Source organism: Manacus vitellinus, unplaced genomic scaffold, assembly GCF_001715985.3.
Source record: "Manacus vitellinus isolate BGI_N305 unplaced genomic scaffold, ASM171598v3 scaffold_51_pilon, whole genome shotgun sequence".
NCBI lineage: Eukaryota > Metazoa > Chordata > Aves > Passeriformes > Pipridae > Manacus > Manacus vitellinus.
In genome coordinates this window covers 5,315,211-5,333,466 of record NW_021940620.1, presented here as the reverse complement: position 1 = coordinate 5,333,466, position 18,256 = coordinate 5,315,211, and the positions used below count along the sequence as shown (strand labels likewise).

Below are 18,256 nucleotides of genomic sequence, written 5' to 3'. Positions count from 1 at the left end.
GCCCTGGCTGCCACAGAGCCCATTGGTTCCTGTGTGTGCCTCCATCCTGCCAGGGTGCGGATGAGGATGGGGTGAACCTGGGGATGGGGACAGTGACAGGTACAGGATGGGGCTGTCCTTCTTTGTTTGGGGAGGACAGGAGGGCACCTATAAACAGTCCCCTTGATGTGGCAATAAATAACTTTGGCTCATTTTGGTCACCAGGGAAGGAAGGATTTGGGAGAATTTCTTTGAGAAGGAGTCTAAAGTAAAAAAAAAAAAAAAAAAAAGCAATGAAGAACTGGGGAGATGGAATAAAAAATTAACTTTTCCTCCCCAGAATCTGTTTTCAGTTGAAACTGGATAGTTCTGGAGGCTGGGAGAAGGAACCCGGTCATGGCACACTGCCCATCCCTGCTGGATATGGTGGCTGTGCCACCCCAGCAAAGCAGAGCTGCAGTGACACCCCAGGGTAACACCTGGGAGCTGGGGACAAGGAGCTCACAGGGGACCACCGAGCCCATCCCACCCTGGCTATGTGGGAGGGGGCTGGCTGGTGGGCAGGGGCTGCTGAGGGAGGGGGCTGGCTCTCCCCACTGCCTGCTCCTGCGTGCTGATCACGCAGTCCTGCCCAGAAAGGTTAGGGTGGTAAAAATAGAGCAGGGCCACGGGATGGCGGGCGAGCAGGAGGCACCTGACCCTGCTGGCACACCGAGGGGCTGCGGCAGCTCCGCAGGGACACTGGTTTTTGGGGACCTCAGCCCCGAGGGTTGGGGTGTTCCTGGTGTGGGGGGTCAGCGGGTGGCATCACCCAGGCTGACAGGTCCAGGAAGGGGCTGGCTCGGCTGGGGCTGGCTCATCTAGGAGGTGCAAGGGGCCCCCGAGGGCAGACCCCCCGTCTTCAGCCGCAGGCTGCCGGTCCAGCCCCGGGGACAGAGGTTGAAGCTGTGGATTCCCGGGCTCTTGGTCCCCGAGTCTTCGGAGTCGAGGGAGACGTCCGAGTCTGTCGGGGACCGGGAGGTGCAGCGCTTGGCTGGGCATCGCCCGCCCACCACGGGGGATGGCAGGGGGCTCTTGGGGATGGGGGACAGCCTGGAGACGGGGCAGGAGGACGTGCTGGGTGGTAGCAGGAGCCGGCGACCCTCTGCCCAGGCGGCTCGGGGCATGCCGGGGGAGGCACAGACTGGGGCTGCCTGCCCGGGGCGATCGCAAGGGGCTTTTGTGGGTGGGCGAGGGCTGCCAGGCTCCCCAGCACGCTGCTGGCAGCCTGCAGTGCGGCGCTTGGGCCCCAGCCGGGGGGACTGGGGCAGGCTGGGGGGGCCGGGGAGATGGGGGTGAAGGGCCGGGAGCCCTCCAGCCCCACGGCTTTGGGAGAGGAGCTCTTCCTGCGGGCAGCGTTGATGATGTTCCTGGCGAGCCGCGCTTGCATCTGCCGGCTGGCCCGGGGGTCCGCGTCCTGCCGCAGCGGGGACAGGGACCTCTCGCTCCATGGAGGTGACATGGGAGGTCCCTCATCCAGTTCGGGCACCGAGGCCGGGCTGGCCCAGCCGTCCAGGCTGCCCGGGCGCCGTGCCAGCCGGGGCGTCCAAGTGGGCGATGCAGGGAGGGACGACCGCCTGTCCTGGAGAGGGACAGAGAGCGGGTTAGTGACCCCCACTCGGGGGAACGCAGGGACAGAGCAGGGGGACAGCGGCAGGAGGGGTGCCAGGGTAAGAGTCACGCTGGCTCAGCCCCACAGGAGCTGGGGATGCCTCCTCGTGCATTGCACCCCTGCAAGGGCTCCCCAAAACGCATTTGACTCTTCACCCCCTTGCCTGTCAAGGAGGTCGGGGCAGGCTGAGCCTGCCATTAATCCTCCTTGCCCAAAATACGTCCCAGGCCCTCTCACTACCTGCAGCTTCCTAAAGCCTCCCTCTGGGGGATGCTCTGAGATCCCAGGTGTCCATTGCCCAGCACTGCTCCCCAGACGGCAGAAAAGAGAAGAGTCAGGTGTGACAGCGCAGAGAGTGTATTCAGAAAGAGGGGGAAAAAAGAAAAATGCAGGAGAAATAAAAGCACAGTCAAAAGGCAACTTGGCACCATGGGGAGAGTGGTGGGAGTGAGGGATGGGCAGAGGCACGGCTGGACCAAGAGCCCCAGGCTGAGCATCACCCAGCAGCCCTGCCCTCACCACCCTCCTCATCCCAGCACATCCTTGCTTCCAGCCATGCCACACAGCACCACCCACCCCAGCTCCAGCACTGAGCCCAGGGAGGGACAGGCACTCCACAGTGTCCCTTGTCCTGGCACCACAGGACTTTACTGTTCCCGAGGGATGCAGCTCTTCCTCCACAGTGAGGAAGCAAATGAGGACAGATCCTGAAGGAGCAGCAGAAGAGCCAGGAGCAGGCACAGTGAGGTGGAAAGGTGGGGTGTCCCCTCCAGGTTTGCTTTGGTAGGAGGCCGAGAGGAGCCGCAGGACAGAGGGGATGCAGATGAGCAGGCAGAGCTCTGAGCGCTGGAAAGGCGGGAGGTGAGGAAAGGAGGGAGCCAGAGGTGCGATGCTCTGTACAGTTTCCAGACGAGAGAAGAGAGAAAGCACCGTCAGCCCCCTGGCAGCACAGGCAGGCTCCTGATGGCTGTTTGGGATCCTGTGGGCTCTATGCCCCAACTCCTGCTGCCTCCCTGGGGCTGCTCAGCTCCCATTTCACTGGGGGCTCAGCAGTGCCTTCCACCCACTATCCCAGCACTGCAGCCTCCCAGCCACTTCTTTTTTCTATTTCCTTTTCTTTTTACCCCCTTTTTTTTGCGGTTGGTTTGGCTTTTGGTGCTCCCATGAGCAGTTAGGGAAGACTCAGCCTACGACCCCTGTGTTTTTCTCTCTGCCACCACTACTTGTAATAAAAAGAAGGCTTCCACACCTGGGGCTCGATGCCGGCATTCCTGGTGGAGTAGGAGGGCCGGGGTGCCTGGAAGCCTGCCTTCCCCCGGGGCGGCAGCAGGCGGCATGGGGAGGCCAGGAGCACCTCAGCCGGGGCTCCGGGACTGGCACGGCTCTCGTGAGCCAGGGGCAGAGCCCCGGCAGTGCCAGGGAAGGGGCTGGAGGTGGTCTGGCCAGCACTGGGCACGACAGGGGGATGCCAAACAGGGGAAGGAGGCAATGGAGAGGTCGGGCAGGAGGCTTGCTGGGGGTAGGGGTAGGCGTCTGGAAGAGAGGGTCTGGGTGGAGGCATCTCTTGGGGCATGGACCTTGACGGCCCCTTAGATGGGGAGAGGATGAAGAGAGAGGACTGGAGCTGGTAGGGTTGGTGCTTGGAGATCTCCAGCTCCTTCTGGGAGACCTCATTCTCCATCAGGTTGTTGCCATACAGAGATGCAGGGGGGGTTTTGGAGGGCCTGGAGGGACTCTTGGAGGGGCGTCTGGAGACCATGGGTGACAGGTAAGCATTGTTGTCATATTTCCAGGAGGGAGGCAGAGACATGGTGGGCGATGGGCACCGCAGCAGCTCAGGCTGGGAGGGAGCCTCGATGATAAACTTCTCCATCCTGGACTGCCGGCGGGCAAAGAGCTCAGCCCCCTTCCCTCTCGCTTCACTGAGGATGTGGCTGGGCTGCGGCTTCTGCTTGGGCTGGATGGTGGGAGACTTGAGGCAGGAGGACCATGCCGGAGCATCCTCAGCTGGCGGGAGGTGGTGCCCACTCCTGGATGCACTGTTGGGGACAAAGTTGGCAGCTTCAGCCCCAAGGACGAAGGGCTCATCCTCTGCACTGGGCTCTCCCTGATCTTTCTGCTTCTTCCTGCTGTCTGCACTCTGAACCAGGTCCAGCAGGTCAGGATTGGGGCCCAGTTTTGGCTTCTCCACAAAGGTGAACATGGACTTTCTGCTTCCTCTCCGGGCAGCCGACTCCTCCAGGATCCCTGTTTTGGGCAAGGGGTTTGGTCCACTCACCCCACAGCCCAGGAGGGGACCTGGCAGCATCTTCTGCTCCTGAGAGGGGTACAGGGCTGAGTAGGCAGGGGGGGAGCGGACACGGGTGAGCGGTGGGGGGCTGCTGAGGGTCTCCGCGTAGGTGGGCGGTGGGGGCAGCTCTGGGGCAGGGGGTTCCTCCGCTGGCTGGCTGCTGGTGGGGGACGCCTGGGTGCCGAAGGGTCTGGCTGTCCGGTTCTTCACAGGCTTGGGCTTGGCCAGGGTGAGATGGACCTCGTAGTACTGCCGGCCCTGCACCCCGTTCTGCTGCTGGCCACCTGGGGATGCCATCCCTGTGGCTGTCCCCGCTGGCGCACTGGGCACCTCACCGGGCACCTCACCGGGCACCTCACTGGGCACGTCAATGTTTTTCCCCTCCCCAGCGTGCTGTGGCAGGGCAACAGGTGCCATGCTTAGCCCCGCAGGGGCTCCTGCATCCCCGAGACCCTCCATCCCTCTCTCCATCCCACTGGCCGCCTGCTCCTGCACGCCATTGGTGGTGGCTGGTGCCATGTTCTCCTTCAGGTAGACGCTGAGTGGGACCTGCTGGGCTTCAGCAGGCGGCTCCTGGCACGGGGGTGCGTTTGTCCGCATCCTCTCTCCCGGGTTGCCGGGCTGGTCAGGCTCCGCCTTCATCCCCTGCCCCTCGCCCTCCTCCATGGCCGCTTGCCGGGGCTGGGGCGCAGGGCTCAGCAGCAGCCCCCCGCCATTCCCAGCCCCCGTGAGCCCGTCGACGCGCTGCCTGCGGCGGTGGAAGAGCAGGACGCCCTTGGAGCTGGGGCCGGGCGCCGTGGTGAGCTGCGCCGCGATCCTCTGGCTCCGCGCCTTTGCCTCCTTCAGCTCCTTCTCTGAGAGGCTGGCGCTGCGGGAGAGACCTGAACAGAAGGGAGACAGGGGTTAGGGGGGCTCAGTGGGGATGTGGGGTCTCAACCCTCCCTGCCCAGGACTGGCATTCCAACTCCTTTCCTGGCAGCTGGGGGAAGATGGGAAAGATGCTCTGGGGCTGGGGTGCATGGGGGTGATAGCACACTTCGGGGTAGTGGGGACCCAGCCCAGCACCCCACCAAGATGCTGGGACAGATGGGAAAGGCCAAGGGACACATAGGGACACTTGGGACCCCTATCCCACCCCATATTCCATCTGGGCTCTGTGCACCCACCATGGTGACCGTATGGGATTTCTCTGAGGACTCGGCAGGTCTCCGGTTGCAGATCACATGGCTTTGGCTCTGGCTTGTGGAGGCAGTGGGCAGGGAAGAGGCCAGTGTGTGTGTGTCTCCCCCAGACCCTCACCCCAAATCCCGCCATTCTGAGCCCCAAAATAAATCTGAGGTCAGCAGGGAGATGCCAGCCTGCCACAACCTCATGGCAAGGCTGGGGGCCAGTCCGTTGGGGGATTGATGCACGGAGCAACACGAGATGGCAGCAGCTGACAGAAGCTGTGCAGATCCTGACCAGCTGGACACAGACATCGACACAGCAAGGAGCCACCCTCTCGCCTCAGGACTCAACACAAGTGCTAAAAACAACGTGCTAAAAGCCTGGCACAAACCCCGTGGCGAGCAGCCGAGTGCCGCTGGGCTTCTCCTGTGCTGGCCAAAGGTCAGGGCACCAGCCCTTCCCGAAGACTGAGAGGATGTGGAACTGCCGGGAACACATTTTCTCAGGGTGAGCAATTTCCTACGAGCTCACTCCAAAGTGCCCGTGGGAAGGGCAGTGTCCTCAGTCCTGACGAGGCCACTGCTGGGCACAGACTCCAGTGCCGACCATCAGCATCACATCTGCACCCACCAGGGGTGCAGCCCCCCCTCCAAAAGCTGCCAGGATGGCTGTGATGGGTGTCCCTGCTCCGGCCTCAGCAGGGAGGTGGGTGGCCAGCCTGCCCCAAGCCCTGCTCCCCTTCCCTTCCCATCCCTTCCCGTCTTCTCTTCCTTCATGTGTTTCTGATTTTCTTGCCTTCTGTGCCGCTTGGGAGCCTTCCAGGATATTTTCAGCAGTGGCTCAGCCTACCAGCGAGGGAAGGGATAGATGACTAAGCCAAATCCTTCCAGCAAGCCCACGGTAAGCAGGAGGGCTCTTAGAAGCTGGGCACCTCTTCTTCCTCCTACCCTCCTACCTCCCTCAACACCCATCAAGTCCCTACACACCTCTGAGGTGTGCAGGATGCCCTGGATGAAGCCTTCAGGCTGCCTGACAGGAGGGTTTTGGCTGGGCACAGGGCAGAGGAGGAGGAGATGCCAGTGGAAACTCTCCTGGAGATGAGGAGCCCGTCCGCAGGGGCGATGCCGGTGGCCAGCATCCCCCCCGGTTCGCGCCCGGCATTGTTTAACGCCCCATTTCTGTTTGCTTTGGCGGCGGCGCAGAGCGGGGCCGCGGTTTCCTCCGGCCGGGCTGGCTGGAGGGCGGCCAGCACCGCGGGCCCCGCGCCGCGGGGTCACCCTCGCCGCCTTTATCTCCGAAACGGAGCAGAAATACGGCCAAGGAGCCGTTGAGAAACAAGCCACAGGCTCCAGATGTCTGCGGGTTTCGTGCTCCGAGCTGAGCATCCCCGCTCCCTCGGAGGCCAGGGCTGCCTAAGAAGCCGAGCTCTCGGCGGAGCCATTTCGCAGCCTCTCGCTCCTGCTACTGCCTTTTAACAGCAATGGAGGGGCCCGGGGGGATCTCCTCCGTGCTGGAGGGATGACTCAGCTCTTGGCCAGCCCCTTCCTGCTTGGACTAGCTGCTAGATACACTCCCATGTAGCCAGGACCAACACCGGGATTTGTCCCCTGGGATTTTGCCCCCAGGTATCCCCATCCTAGGCATGGGCATCACTCTGGGCCAGGATGTGCTGCAGGGTGGAGTCCCCCACCTGAAATCCTCTATCTAGAATCCATTCCCATCCGTATGCACCCCTTCACTCTTCCAGCAGCCTCTCTGCCCCTGCCCAGCCAGCATCCACCATTCCTGGGCTGGTCTACCTGAGTCCACTGGAAATTAATCCCTCAGGATACTACGGTGGATGCTGGGGTTAAGAATTGCTCTTCACATTCAATTTTTATCACAAGGATGGAGAGCACCAAAGCCTCTGGCAGTCCAGAGGAAATTGCAGAGATCTCCCTTCCCTGCTCCAGCCTGAGCTGTGGGATTAGGTTATTCATCCCAGAGCCTTTATCCCTGCTGGAGAGGTCCTGCCACCTGGGGCAGCTCCTGCACCTCTCGCTCCCCTCCCAGCCATGATGTTTCCCATCCTCCTTCCCCGCCATCCACTGCCAGCTGGGAGCCTGGCTGGTTCCTTTCCCCAGCCCCAGGCAGGTGTGAGGGAGCTGAACTTGCTGAGAATGTCCAGGTGCTGGGGAGGAGGAGGAGGAGGGGTGTGAGGCTGCTGGAGCAGCGTGGGGAGGAGGCAAAAGTAAAACTATGTGTGGCCAAGGGCGCCGGGGGCTCGTGCAGCACTGGGGTTTCCGCCCATTAACGGGAGTCCAGTCCAAAATCTGAAGCGTGACTGGCTCTTCTTGTGCTCTTCCGTGCTTCCTTCCTTCCTTCCCACTGTACTTGCCATGACACTGTCCTTCAGGATGGAAACATCTCCCCCCTCCAAATCTTCCAACACAATGAGCACCACCAGCCTTCTCCACTTCTTTGTCCCCACACGGGGTCCATGTTTGGTCTCCTGTGGTCCAGGGATGCTGGAGAAGGACACGCTCCCTGTGCCCTGCACAGCTGCTGGACTCCTGGCACACGTGAGCACCCCAAGTGCTATTCCAGTTCAACGCACATCAATTCCAGCCAGAGGAGCCTATAGATCTCTATCTACATGTGTATATAGGCACTTGCTCCGTAGGTTTTCCATTGCTCCAGGGGTGACTTCTAGAACATCCTCCAAGTGCAGGGCTTAACAGCTTCTTACCGAGCTGTCAGTCATCCTTCCCACAGCACGTACTGTGCTCTCTCCCCCAGAGTGAGGATGACGAAGGTGATGAAAGGCATTTTTGTTGCTCTCCCTTCCTGGTCAGATGGGGAAAAAAAATTCCTTCCGGCTCACCTTTCCATGCAAAGGATGGATCCCCCTGAATGGCGCTACTGCAGAATGTCTGAAGTCCACCCAGGAAAGGCAGGAGTCACCATCTGACCCCAAATGAAGGTGAAGATGTATCAGACATAGCTTGTGGCCTATCCTGCCCTGAGATGGACTGGAATGAGGATTTGGACCCAAATTTCAGGGAGGGGAGATACTCCAGGGCCTGCTGAACTGACAGATTCAGTGGAAGTTGATGATCTCAACGTGGCTGGGATGTCACAGGAAGGAAAACAGTGACTTGGAAGTTGTGCATGGTGAGAAGTCCTTGTAGGGAGAAGCCAGGAGGTACCCAAGTCCCAGTGGGACCAGCAGGATACAACAGGCCATGTGAAATCTTGGAGTCAGAGCTGGCAGGTGACTCCAAAGTCTTCACTCTGTCCCTAGCCTGCTCTGAGTTTGGATGCTCAGCCCATCTTGGCCATGCTCAGGGTGTCCCACCAGACCACCCACCAGCAGAACACAGATCAGAAACCCCGAATCCTCCTTTGCACAGCACACCACTCACCATCCATAACCACCAGGTGCTTTTCCACCTTTTCAAAAGTTCCTTGGCTGCTGTGGGTCAACCCAAATGGTGCATCTTGCCAACAAAATCTCACTGGTAAAACCAGGAGTGAAACCAAGACAAACCCCACCTCCAGAGGGACGTGGTGCTGTGTCACCTGCCATGGACCCCAGCAAACATTCACAGCTGGGCATTCTGGGGAGGGGAGATCCAGTGTTTTCACCCAAACATTGAGGGCTTTGGACACAGAGGAAATGTAAGCAGGTTTTTTGGCAGAGCAGCCAACTGGCCCTTTGCCCCAGCTACAGCTGTGCAGGATTTTTTGCAATGTGCACCAACTCACACACATTTAAGTCTGAGCACGCACTTCCCTCCAGCTCCCAGAGTTATCCCAAATAATCTGCTGCTAGGAAAACACGGTGGGTAGCACAGACAGGCAGCTGAGCTAGCTAGAAGCGTATATGATTCAAACATATGGATAAAAAGATGACAATTTTCTGCCTAACTCCCAGCTTCCAACCCTCCTGTACCCCATATATAACACCTCCATGAAGGTTTTACCCACACTCGCCCTTCAGACCCAAAAAGCTCTGGCTCAGGCAGTGGGTGCCATGGTGGGACCAACCTTGCCCGCCTGGCAGGACGCTCTGAGCTGGCCTCTCCTGACAGGCGCCTTTGCCAGAGACAAAATCTGGCACAGCGAGAAAATTCAATGCGCTTGCAAGTTTTCCCTGTGCTCTGTTCACAAGGGCTTTGCTGGATTTGGAGCTGTTTGCCTCCCAATGCTCCCCCCGGCTCCCAGCCAGCACCCAAATCCTACTGAAATGGCCCCACAGACTCCAAGCAGCGAATCCTGGGGCACCCATCTCCCACCCAGGAGGAGGAGAAGAGGGTGGTGGGATTAAGTTTGAATGGGGGCAGACTGCCCCTGCCCACCCCCACTTCCCGGGGGGGTGCAAGTGAGCAGCCTCAGCCCTGCATGCATCCACACTGGGCAAGAAGAGGCTGTTGCACTGCAAAAGTGGAGGATGCACCTTCTCCCAGCTGGCCAAAAACTAAGCTTTTAGCTTCGGAAAAGGGGGCTGGAGCCAGGCAGACCTCCTCCTGGCTGCCCTGACACCCGTCCATCCAGAGTGCAGCAGAGCCTGTCCTACAGCCAGGTACCCCGGGGACCCCATCCTGCCTGGGGTCCCAGCCCCACTGTGCCCACTGGTGCTTGAACTCGCTGTGACCCATCCCAGGCTGCCAGGACCCAGTGACAGCCCCACCAGGCTGGTGCCCCGAGCCAGCAGCGCTGGCCTGGCGAGAGAAGGTCAAAAGGCTCGGTGTGTTCCTGTCGGGTGGACAGAGCCGGGAGGGGAGTGGAACGAAACGGGGCCTTCGCCTGTCCCTTGCACAATCCGTAAGGGATCCATCCTGCTGGCTGCCAAGCCGAGGGACAGACCTCGTGTCCCCAGTATGGGTGGCATGGCCAGGGGAGATCATGTCCCCATCGTAGGGGGCAAGGGACATCGCCTGGGAAGACGTCCTGCAGAGCCGGGAGGTGCGACCCTGCCCCAGGGGGACCCCCACATCCCCCCACATGCCCCCGTGTTTCCTTGCTGTGCCTCCCACGCCCCACATCGGACACCCGGGTGCGGGCAGAGGGAACCGACACCTGCCCCTCTCGTTCCTAGAGAGAAACCCTGCTCAGCCCCCATCACTCACCCCTCGCCCACCACAGCACCCACGGGGGTTCTGAGCATGTACTCTCTGAACCCCTGTGCACCCCCGGAGCCCTCTGCACCCCCTGCGCACTGCCATCTCCCGGCACCCCCGCACACCCCCGGATCCCGCTACCCGCGTTGTCCGCCTCCCCTCTTTGCGCGCCCACCACAACCGTCCCCGCCCCGCCGTCACTTCCTGCACTTGCACCCTCCGCCCCTCCCGCCCCCCCCCGGTGCCCCCGTCGTCCTGCCCCAGCCCCCCCCAGCCCGACCGTAACCCGCTGGTGCCGTGTGCCGCATTAGCGCCGCCCGCGCAGCCCGACTGCACCGGGAGGAGGCGTGCGGCAGGAAAGGTGCGGCAGCTCCGCCCTCGGACGCGGGCCCGGGGGCGGCGCGGGCCGGGGGCCGGGGGTTGGCGGGTCGCCGCCGTCACTGCCCTGCCCCTGCCCGCCCGACAGACGACGCAGCCGACCGGACGGGGACGGGTCCCCCTCCCCGACACCGGCAGCCGTCCGCCGCCCCCGGTGTCCCTGCTCCTCTGCTTCTCGCCCCGGTTGGGTCTGCCCTGAGCAGCCTGAGCCGGCTGCGGGGTGAGAGCAATCGCGACATCCCCTTCCCATCCGGGGCATCCCTTACCCAGCTCTGTGCATCCCCTTCTCAGCCCGGGGCATCCCCTTGTCTCATCCTGAGGCATCCATCTCTCCCAGTCCTGCACATTCCTCTTACCCAGCCCCGAGCATCCTCTTACCCTCTTTTCCCTCCTCCCAGCACTGCTGGGGACCTGCAGTACCTTACGTTTCAGACGCTGTCGGGGACGTGGGGATTTCCCTTTCCGTAGTTTTCCCCAGTGCCTAAAGGTTTGAGGCACTTGGAGACGGGCAAAAATCCAGCACCCGTGTCACTGCCCTGAGGACCTCCTGGGAAGAGCACAGAAAGCCCTCTGCCAGGGATGGTCTGCTCCGAGTGACAAGGGGACCACAGTCCTGGGCAAGATGATCCCTGGGGAGCCAGCATCACCTCTCGCCTCCAGTACCTCACTGCCAGGCAGCGCTGTGGGTGAGACCAGTCTCACCCCCTTCCTGAGCCTGTCCACGCTGCAGGATGAGCTCTTGGCCTGATTTTTTGCCTTTCTAATTTCCTTTCTTCCTGCCCCTCTGTGCTTTTTTGTGCTTTTCTGGTTTTTGAGGGAGCCTGGCGCTGGCTCGGCAGCCCCCAGGGAGCGAAACCTTCTGTTTATTTGCACACCAGACAGAGAAACCAGTCCTGCCTCCTGCATCTCCCAGCCTCTGCCTCTACCCGGGGCTCCTGCGCTCCCCAGCCTGCCCCAAGAGGTGCCAACCAGTCCGGGCCGCCATGCCGGATATTTGGGAGCAGCCAGCCTGGCCTTGGGCTGCTGGATGGGGACCAAAGGGGCACCTGGGACCCGCCTGGGTGGGTCCACACAGCTCGAGGCGGGGCACCCGCGTGGCTCCCAGCTCCCAGGGCCAGCCCTGCATCACTTTGGGTGCAGATGGATGCAGCCTTTTCTCCTGCAGAAGCTGGATAGTGTGGGAGTTCCTGTACCCCCAGCCACCTAAGGAAAAGAAGAGCAAATCCTTGACACCTCCCAGGGATGCTCCTGCAAACGCCCTGCTGCAGGGACAGCCTCGGACAGCACCTACAAGGGCACCTGCCCTTCCCTCCCTCCTCTGCACTGAACCAAACCTCTCTTTCCCAAACCTGCAGGCTTTCTGCAAGGTCTTGGAGCTGCTCCCGGTGCTCAGGACCCTCAGTGACATCCTGCCTGGAGGCTCTGGAAAGTCTGACGGGTCCCGCAGGCAGTGGCTGGTGGTGATCTCACTTGGAGGGGGAGGAAACGGGACAGACAAACTCTTTCCAACAAACCTGTTGAGTTACTTTAAAATTCCAGGCTGGCAGCAAAAGTGCTGGATGGCGGCGCGGGTTAGGAAAATGCTGAGCCTGGACAGAGTCAGGCCTGACCTTTCCCCACCGCAGATCTGCCATCCCAGAGCAGTGAGAAATGGGAAGACTATTTGGGTCCATCTGGTTTGTGTGCTGAGCCCTGAAACACGATGCTGCTGGAGCAGCCGTGAGCCAAAAGGGCTTGGCTGAGCTTCCCAGCCTGTGTCCCATCCAGGAGCTGCTGGTTTGGAGGATGTCTGACCCTGCAAAAAGGCAGGGGAGGGATTCTGGGCACCGGGTTCCTGTTGAGCATCCCCAGCTGGTCCCACCCCACCCCACCCCACCCTGGGAGCTGCTTTGGGAAAACCACACTCTGAGCTGAGGAGCAGCATCCGATAACACCATCCCATGGGGACAGGGACACACCTGCCTCAGCGCCGTGTGGCAGCTGAGATAACAGCTGGGCAGGAGCAAAATAGAAAGAGGGGTGGAAGCAGGGTTTAAAAATGATCCAAGGCCTGTAAGAGGATGAGTTCTGTGGGAGCATCTCCCACATGGAGGTGGGGAGGTCCAGGCATGGGAGCAGCCACAGTAACCCTAGATATGCGCCTGTATTTGTGTCACCACGTCTGAAGGGACAGTCACGGGCAGAGAGGAATGGCAGGCTGTGACACAGGCTGTGAAGCGAGGCGATGGCAGAGAGCATTGTAGGAACCAACTGGCCTGAAATAAAGTGCTTAATTTTTAAACCAGGGGCTGACAGAAATGGCCCCAAGCCATTTGAGGGATGCTTGGCCACCCATAGCTGATAGGGGAGAGGTGTCCCTGTCCCAGGCAGAGCCCCAGGAGCTGGCCATGACCACCTCCCTCTGGGCATGGTCCCACCAAGCCCCATGGCCGAGGTGAAGGCTGGGAATTCCACCCGGTTCATGCCCTGCTTTGGGATGGGTTGAGTTCTTGGAGGCGGTGGGAACCCGTCTGCTGCCTTCCCACCCCCCTCCCGAGTAAAGCCACAGATTCCTCCTTATTTTTAAGGCCAGAGAGATCATCTCGAGCTAAAATAGTCCCAGCAGCTCTGCTGGGAGCCTGGGACCTCTAACCCGACGGAGGTCCTGCCCTGGGAAGAGCTGGGTGTTCCCAGCAGGAGCACAGCAGTGCCTTTCTGGGTGGGGGACAGTGGCCAAAGGGGATTTCTCTTACCTGCTTTCCTTGGCTCAGTGTCAGGATTGATGAGGACCCGTTGGATCTTTACCACTTTCCACTCCTGGCTGGGGCTGGCTGTGGGGCTGTCTGCTGTGGGGGGCAGCTCTGGGGCAGAGCCAGGGCACTTGCAGGGGGCTGCAGGCTTTTCCGCTGAGGCCAGGCTGCTGCCCTCCAGTGTGGGATGTGGTGCATCCCCATTGAGCTCCCTCAGCTCCCTCAGCTCCCTCTGGAAGCTCCCACTTGATTTGCCTCCCAGCAGTCCAGTCCATCTCTGCTGCTCCCCTGGCTTTGAAGCAGAAATACTTTGGAGCTGATGGCATCTCTGCTCCCCTCTGCTCCCCCTCTCCTGCCAACAGCCAGTGTCCCCCTCAGCGTCCCCCTCGGCCATCCCACAGACACAGGGTGTCTGCTCAGCCTCGCCGGGCACAGGGCAGCCAGGCTGGGGGTGGAGGCAGGACTGCTGGAGACTTGCCCTCAGCATCCTCACCACTCTCCTTCACTGGCACTCCACAGCCTTGCCAACCCACTCTGCATGGCCAAGGGGCTGGATCCTCCCTGTCAGCCCCCCTCAGAGCACGGGCAGTGTCTGAGACAGAGGGAGCTGGGCACGAGCTCGGCTTTACTCTTCTTGCAGGCAGGAGGACCAGGCACGATGTCACCGGATCAGGCAACTTTCAGAGACCCAACAGGAGGGATCTGGCTGGGGAGACAGGTCAGCAGGAAGGATTTTGCAGGAATGTCTCTTTTTCTGCAGGCAGAGGACCAGCATCCAAGGACCTGTGTGAAGGGAAAGGGGAGCGTTGAGGATGCTTGTGCACACACTGATTTCCTATGGCCCCAGACATTGGAGCAGCTCCTGACAGTCTCAGCCTGAGCTCCAGCTCCAGCACTGCTCCCCATGAAGAAGGACTCCCTGAAATGCAAAGTTCATTTGGAAAGGCCCCCACCCCAAGTCCACCCCATGCTCACCACCCCAGGTCCCTCATCTATCCCTCCTCACCCTGGGGACAGCACCCAGGGAAGGCAGCCCTGTGCCCAACTCCCTTCCCTTTGGCAGCCCAGAGGTGGCTAAGGACACCCCGATAGTGGTGAGTGCTGGGGAACCATTGCAGTTCTGGAGCTGGGACCATTCAGGGAAGAATCCAGCCCCTGAGGATGTTTGTCAGGGTTATCAGGAACAAAAAGGAAAAATTTCCAGCATCCAGCTAACAAAACTGGGTTTAACCATTGAGTGACTCATGTGGCATCAGGACAAGAGCAGACAGACCCACTTCCCTCCTGTCGAACATAAATCCTGCTGGATGACGAACCCACGCACTGACACAGATGAGGTATCAGCTGGGAGAGGGGGATATCATCACTCCCAGGACAGGATATGGGTTACAGCCTACGGAAATTCCTGTGAGTCCTTTGCAGCCGCTCAGCACAGCATCACCCAGCCCTGCTCACAGCAAGGCTGGGTCCCAGGGAAGTGCCCTCTGCTGCCTGGAGACCCACAGCACCCAGGGCACACGGATCGGATCACGATGGATTTCCCAGCCCAACAGCCAGCTGGGGAGGAAAAGAGGTTTCTGTCCATCCCAGCTCCCTCCCTGAGTTATTGCAAGGTTTTTCAGTGAAATAAGAAAAGGCACCAGGTCAACATCGCAGGCTGAGCTCTGGCAGGAATACAGCCTGCAGCTTCCTTGAGGCTCACACAGCTTCTCTGCAAAACTCCCATCCTTAGCAAGGTTATTTTGGAAAAGAAGGCAGATTTGAAAGCAGGCACTTGGGCATTTCCCAAACACAAGGCTGCATTTTTTGGAGAATGCCCAAAGGAAATCTGCCCTTTCTGAAATCCTTCCTCCTGCCTTGCTCTGCTGCAATTATTCAACACAGATTTGCAAAGAAATCCTGGGGGGAGAATGTCAATGTTTCTCTCTGAAAAAGGAATCTCACCCTGTTCTTTACGTAATTTGGGGGCCCAATAGTTGCAGGGAGCCACCCACATCTTTCCTTAGAAACATGGCAAGTTGTTGGAGCTGGAGATAGCTGGGTTATCTCAAATGAGGACAAAGAGAAAGTTGCCAAAAATATCTCCAGCCCAGCCCAGGTCAGCAGAGATCCTCTCGGAGCGAGTCTGCATCTCCCCACTCCCATTCCCTCACCCTATCCCTAAGGAGTAGGTTTCTTGGGCAGCACAGCTCAAGCCCATCCTACACAGTAGCTGCTTTGATATTTTGCTGGGGAAGCTGGTACCTCCCTGAAAACCATCTTCCAAAGCCGCCCCCTTTCCTTTCGGGAGCGCTTTCTGCAAATGGGCATATCCTGGGGAGCGACGCCCACAGTGCCGGTGTTCCCCAGGCAAACCCCTCCTTGGTGAGACCTGAGTGGTGTTCCCCAAGGACACGCTGCTGGTACGGGGCCACCCACGCCACCAAAATATTGAGTCAGGCATCTGCTGCATCCCTGGGAGCCAGTCTGGGCCCGGCATGGTGGCAGGGAAACAGCAGCAGAGCTTTGGAGAGCAGCCACCCTGCCCCTGGGACACAGCTCCTGGGCTCTACAAGCAGCACAGAAAGGGAATATTTATGAGTAACGTGGATCTCTAGCAAAAGCTGCTGGGCTGATCCCACCTGCTGGAATACCGGCTGGGTAGGATGGGTATATATGCCTCGGGTGCACTGGCAAAGATGAGAAGCAGCGCCAGCCATGTCCACAAAACCAGGCTGAGATAGCCCCCATCTGCAAATGAAGATTGTAAAGGGGGATGAGGGTCATTTTGGGGACCATTTCAGGGGTGAAGCACCAAAGGATGCCTGTGTTGGGCACGGGTGCCCAGCTCACAGCCCCAAGAGCAGCTGCCCCCCTGCCCCTCTGAGAGGCTCCTCGTGCTTCCTGACAGCAGCAAGTCCCTGCGAGAAGCTGCAAAATTGTGCTGGGGAGGGAATAATAACAAAAAAAAAAATATCCCCTCTTCAATTCACAAAGTGCTGAAATCTGGCATCAAGAAGACCTTTTGCTCAGCTTCTCTTCCTGCCCACTCGCTGGCGGGTGATGCACAGCCCCCCCACCTGCCTTTCTCACACCCTGCCACCTCCCCTCCTATTGAAAAAAGGAAAACTAAAGTTAACTTTCCACATCCCACACAAATATTTTTGGCAGGCGTTGCTGGCATTCAGGCTGCTGAGCCCGGGGGAGACAGGGTCTGCAGAAAGGCTTCGTCTCCATCTGCTCGCAGCACCCGGCTGGGGGACCACGGTGCTTAGGCTGGTCTGTCCCAGATGCAGCGCAGGGCCAGGAGGTGGCACAGCTGTAGAACAGTGGGGTGCACCTCCAAGACAGCCCTGGGGACTGTGGGTGGCCCGGCCATGGAGTTGCCATTAAGTGGGGGGCAGATTTGCCCCCCAACTTGGGCTCTGGGTTTCCTGTGTTGTTCCCAGGCACGTCCCTGCCCCACGCTGGGTTTTCGTCATCATGAGACAAGCCAGGAAGGGGTGTGAAAGCTGTCCCCAGTGCAGCGAGGGCTCTCGGGTTTCCTGGGTCAGGCAGCGGGTCGCTGTCACTCAGGCAGGACGCTGCTGCCCAGACTTGCAGTCCCCAGCTCCAGTCACAAGATCAGCCCTGTTCCTTTCCAAAATAGCCCAGTCGCAATGTATACATCCAGGGAGCTTTGCACCTCCCCTAAGCCAGCAGCTGAATGTCCCCTCAGGGGAGCTGGGCACCTTCCTTCCCCACGTGGCACCTTCTCCTCGTGGCACCTTCCCTCAGTGGCACCACAGACAAGGAGACTGGGTGGCCGCATCCCCCAAGGGCAACCCCACATCCCTGAGTTCCTGTTTTTCTGTTAGGGAGTGCTGCCCTCACAGCTGACACCGGAGACACCTCTGGGGTGTAGCCGTCACCCAGTGGCATTTGGCTGCCCTGTGTGCGCACACTCTCCCATCTGCTGCAATCCAATATCCCTCACAGCTCCCTGGATACCTGGCCAGGACGGCCGGGCTGTGTGCTGAGGGGGAGGCACGGCTGAGCTGCCTGTGGGGAGACTCCCTTGCACAAGGACCCCACCACTAAACCCCAAAGCCGTGCATGGCTGGGGCCAGTGTGGTGTCACCCTGTGCCACCCTGATATCCTTCCACAGGACAGCACTGGCACTTCCAGCAGGGAGGGGATGGCAAGAGGAGGGACACAGCTGGGCTGTGCAGGATGGATGGAGGGAAGCCTTCTCCATGGGGGTTCAGTGCCCAGGGAAGGTGCACAAGGAAACTGGGATGGGATGGGATTGATTCCCTTGGCATGACAAGATGGACCCTGTCCCTGGAGCGATCCCTGGGAGTGTGGACAAGGATGGCTACATCCTGGCTCCCGCAGGCGAGGCCAGGGCTGGCAGGCACAGCAGCCGTCAGCGTGCTGGGGAAAACAAAAGCCTTTTGCAGCGCTGATTTACTACCTTGACGGAAACCGGGATGGAAAAAACAACATTCCTGAATGCCTGTCCCCGTGCAACCCCTGCGGTCCCCACTGCCCCAGCCTGCCTGGGGGGTCATGGGCTGCCGGTCCCGGCAGGTGGGTGCCCTGTGCCCTCATTCCCTGCCCGCATCTGGTGGGGAGAGGCAGCAGGAGGAGAACCAGGGGTGGCACAGGGGCATGAGGGGAGTTGTCCTGATTAAGCAGTGAGCAAAGCAAGGGAGGAGGAGGACAGTGGCATCCTGGCCAGCTGGACCATGTCCCCTCCCTGTCCACCCCATGCTGGAAGGAAGAGCTGGATGTGGGCTGATTGTATCCCTCTGCACCCTGCATGGTTCCTCATGCCAGCCCTGGGCTTGTCCCTCCAGGCTCGGGGAGAAGTGGAATTCTCCCTGGGCAGCTCTCCTTTCTGCTCCAAGGCATTGGGAAGGCTAAGAGGGGGCTGGGGAGCAGGATGGGGGGCCCTTGGAGGGCAGCACAGTCCAGGCTGGGCTGGACTGGGGTGGA

At 60.1% G+C, this 18,256-nt stretch overlaps 1 protein-coding gene across 1 annotated transcript; it reads right to left on the bottom strand.

The window, feature by feature from the left end:
* Window positions 1-839: 839 nt before the first annotated feature.
* SYNPO (synaptopodin) lies at window positions 840-13,690 on the bottom strand. The gene is given in 4 exon segments (XM_029962949.1): window positions 840-1,303; window positions 1,306-1,600; window positions 2,880-4,801; window positions 13,300-13,690. Coding segments are annotated over 4 exon segments (3,072 nt in total).
* Between the last annotated feature and the right edge of the window lie 4,566 nt (window positions 13,691-18,256).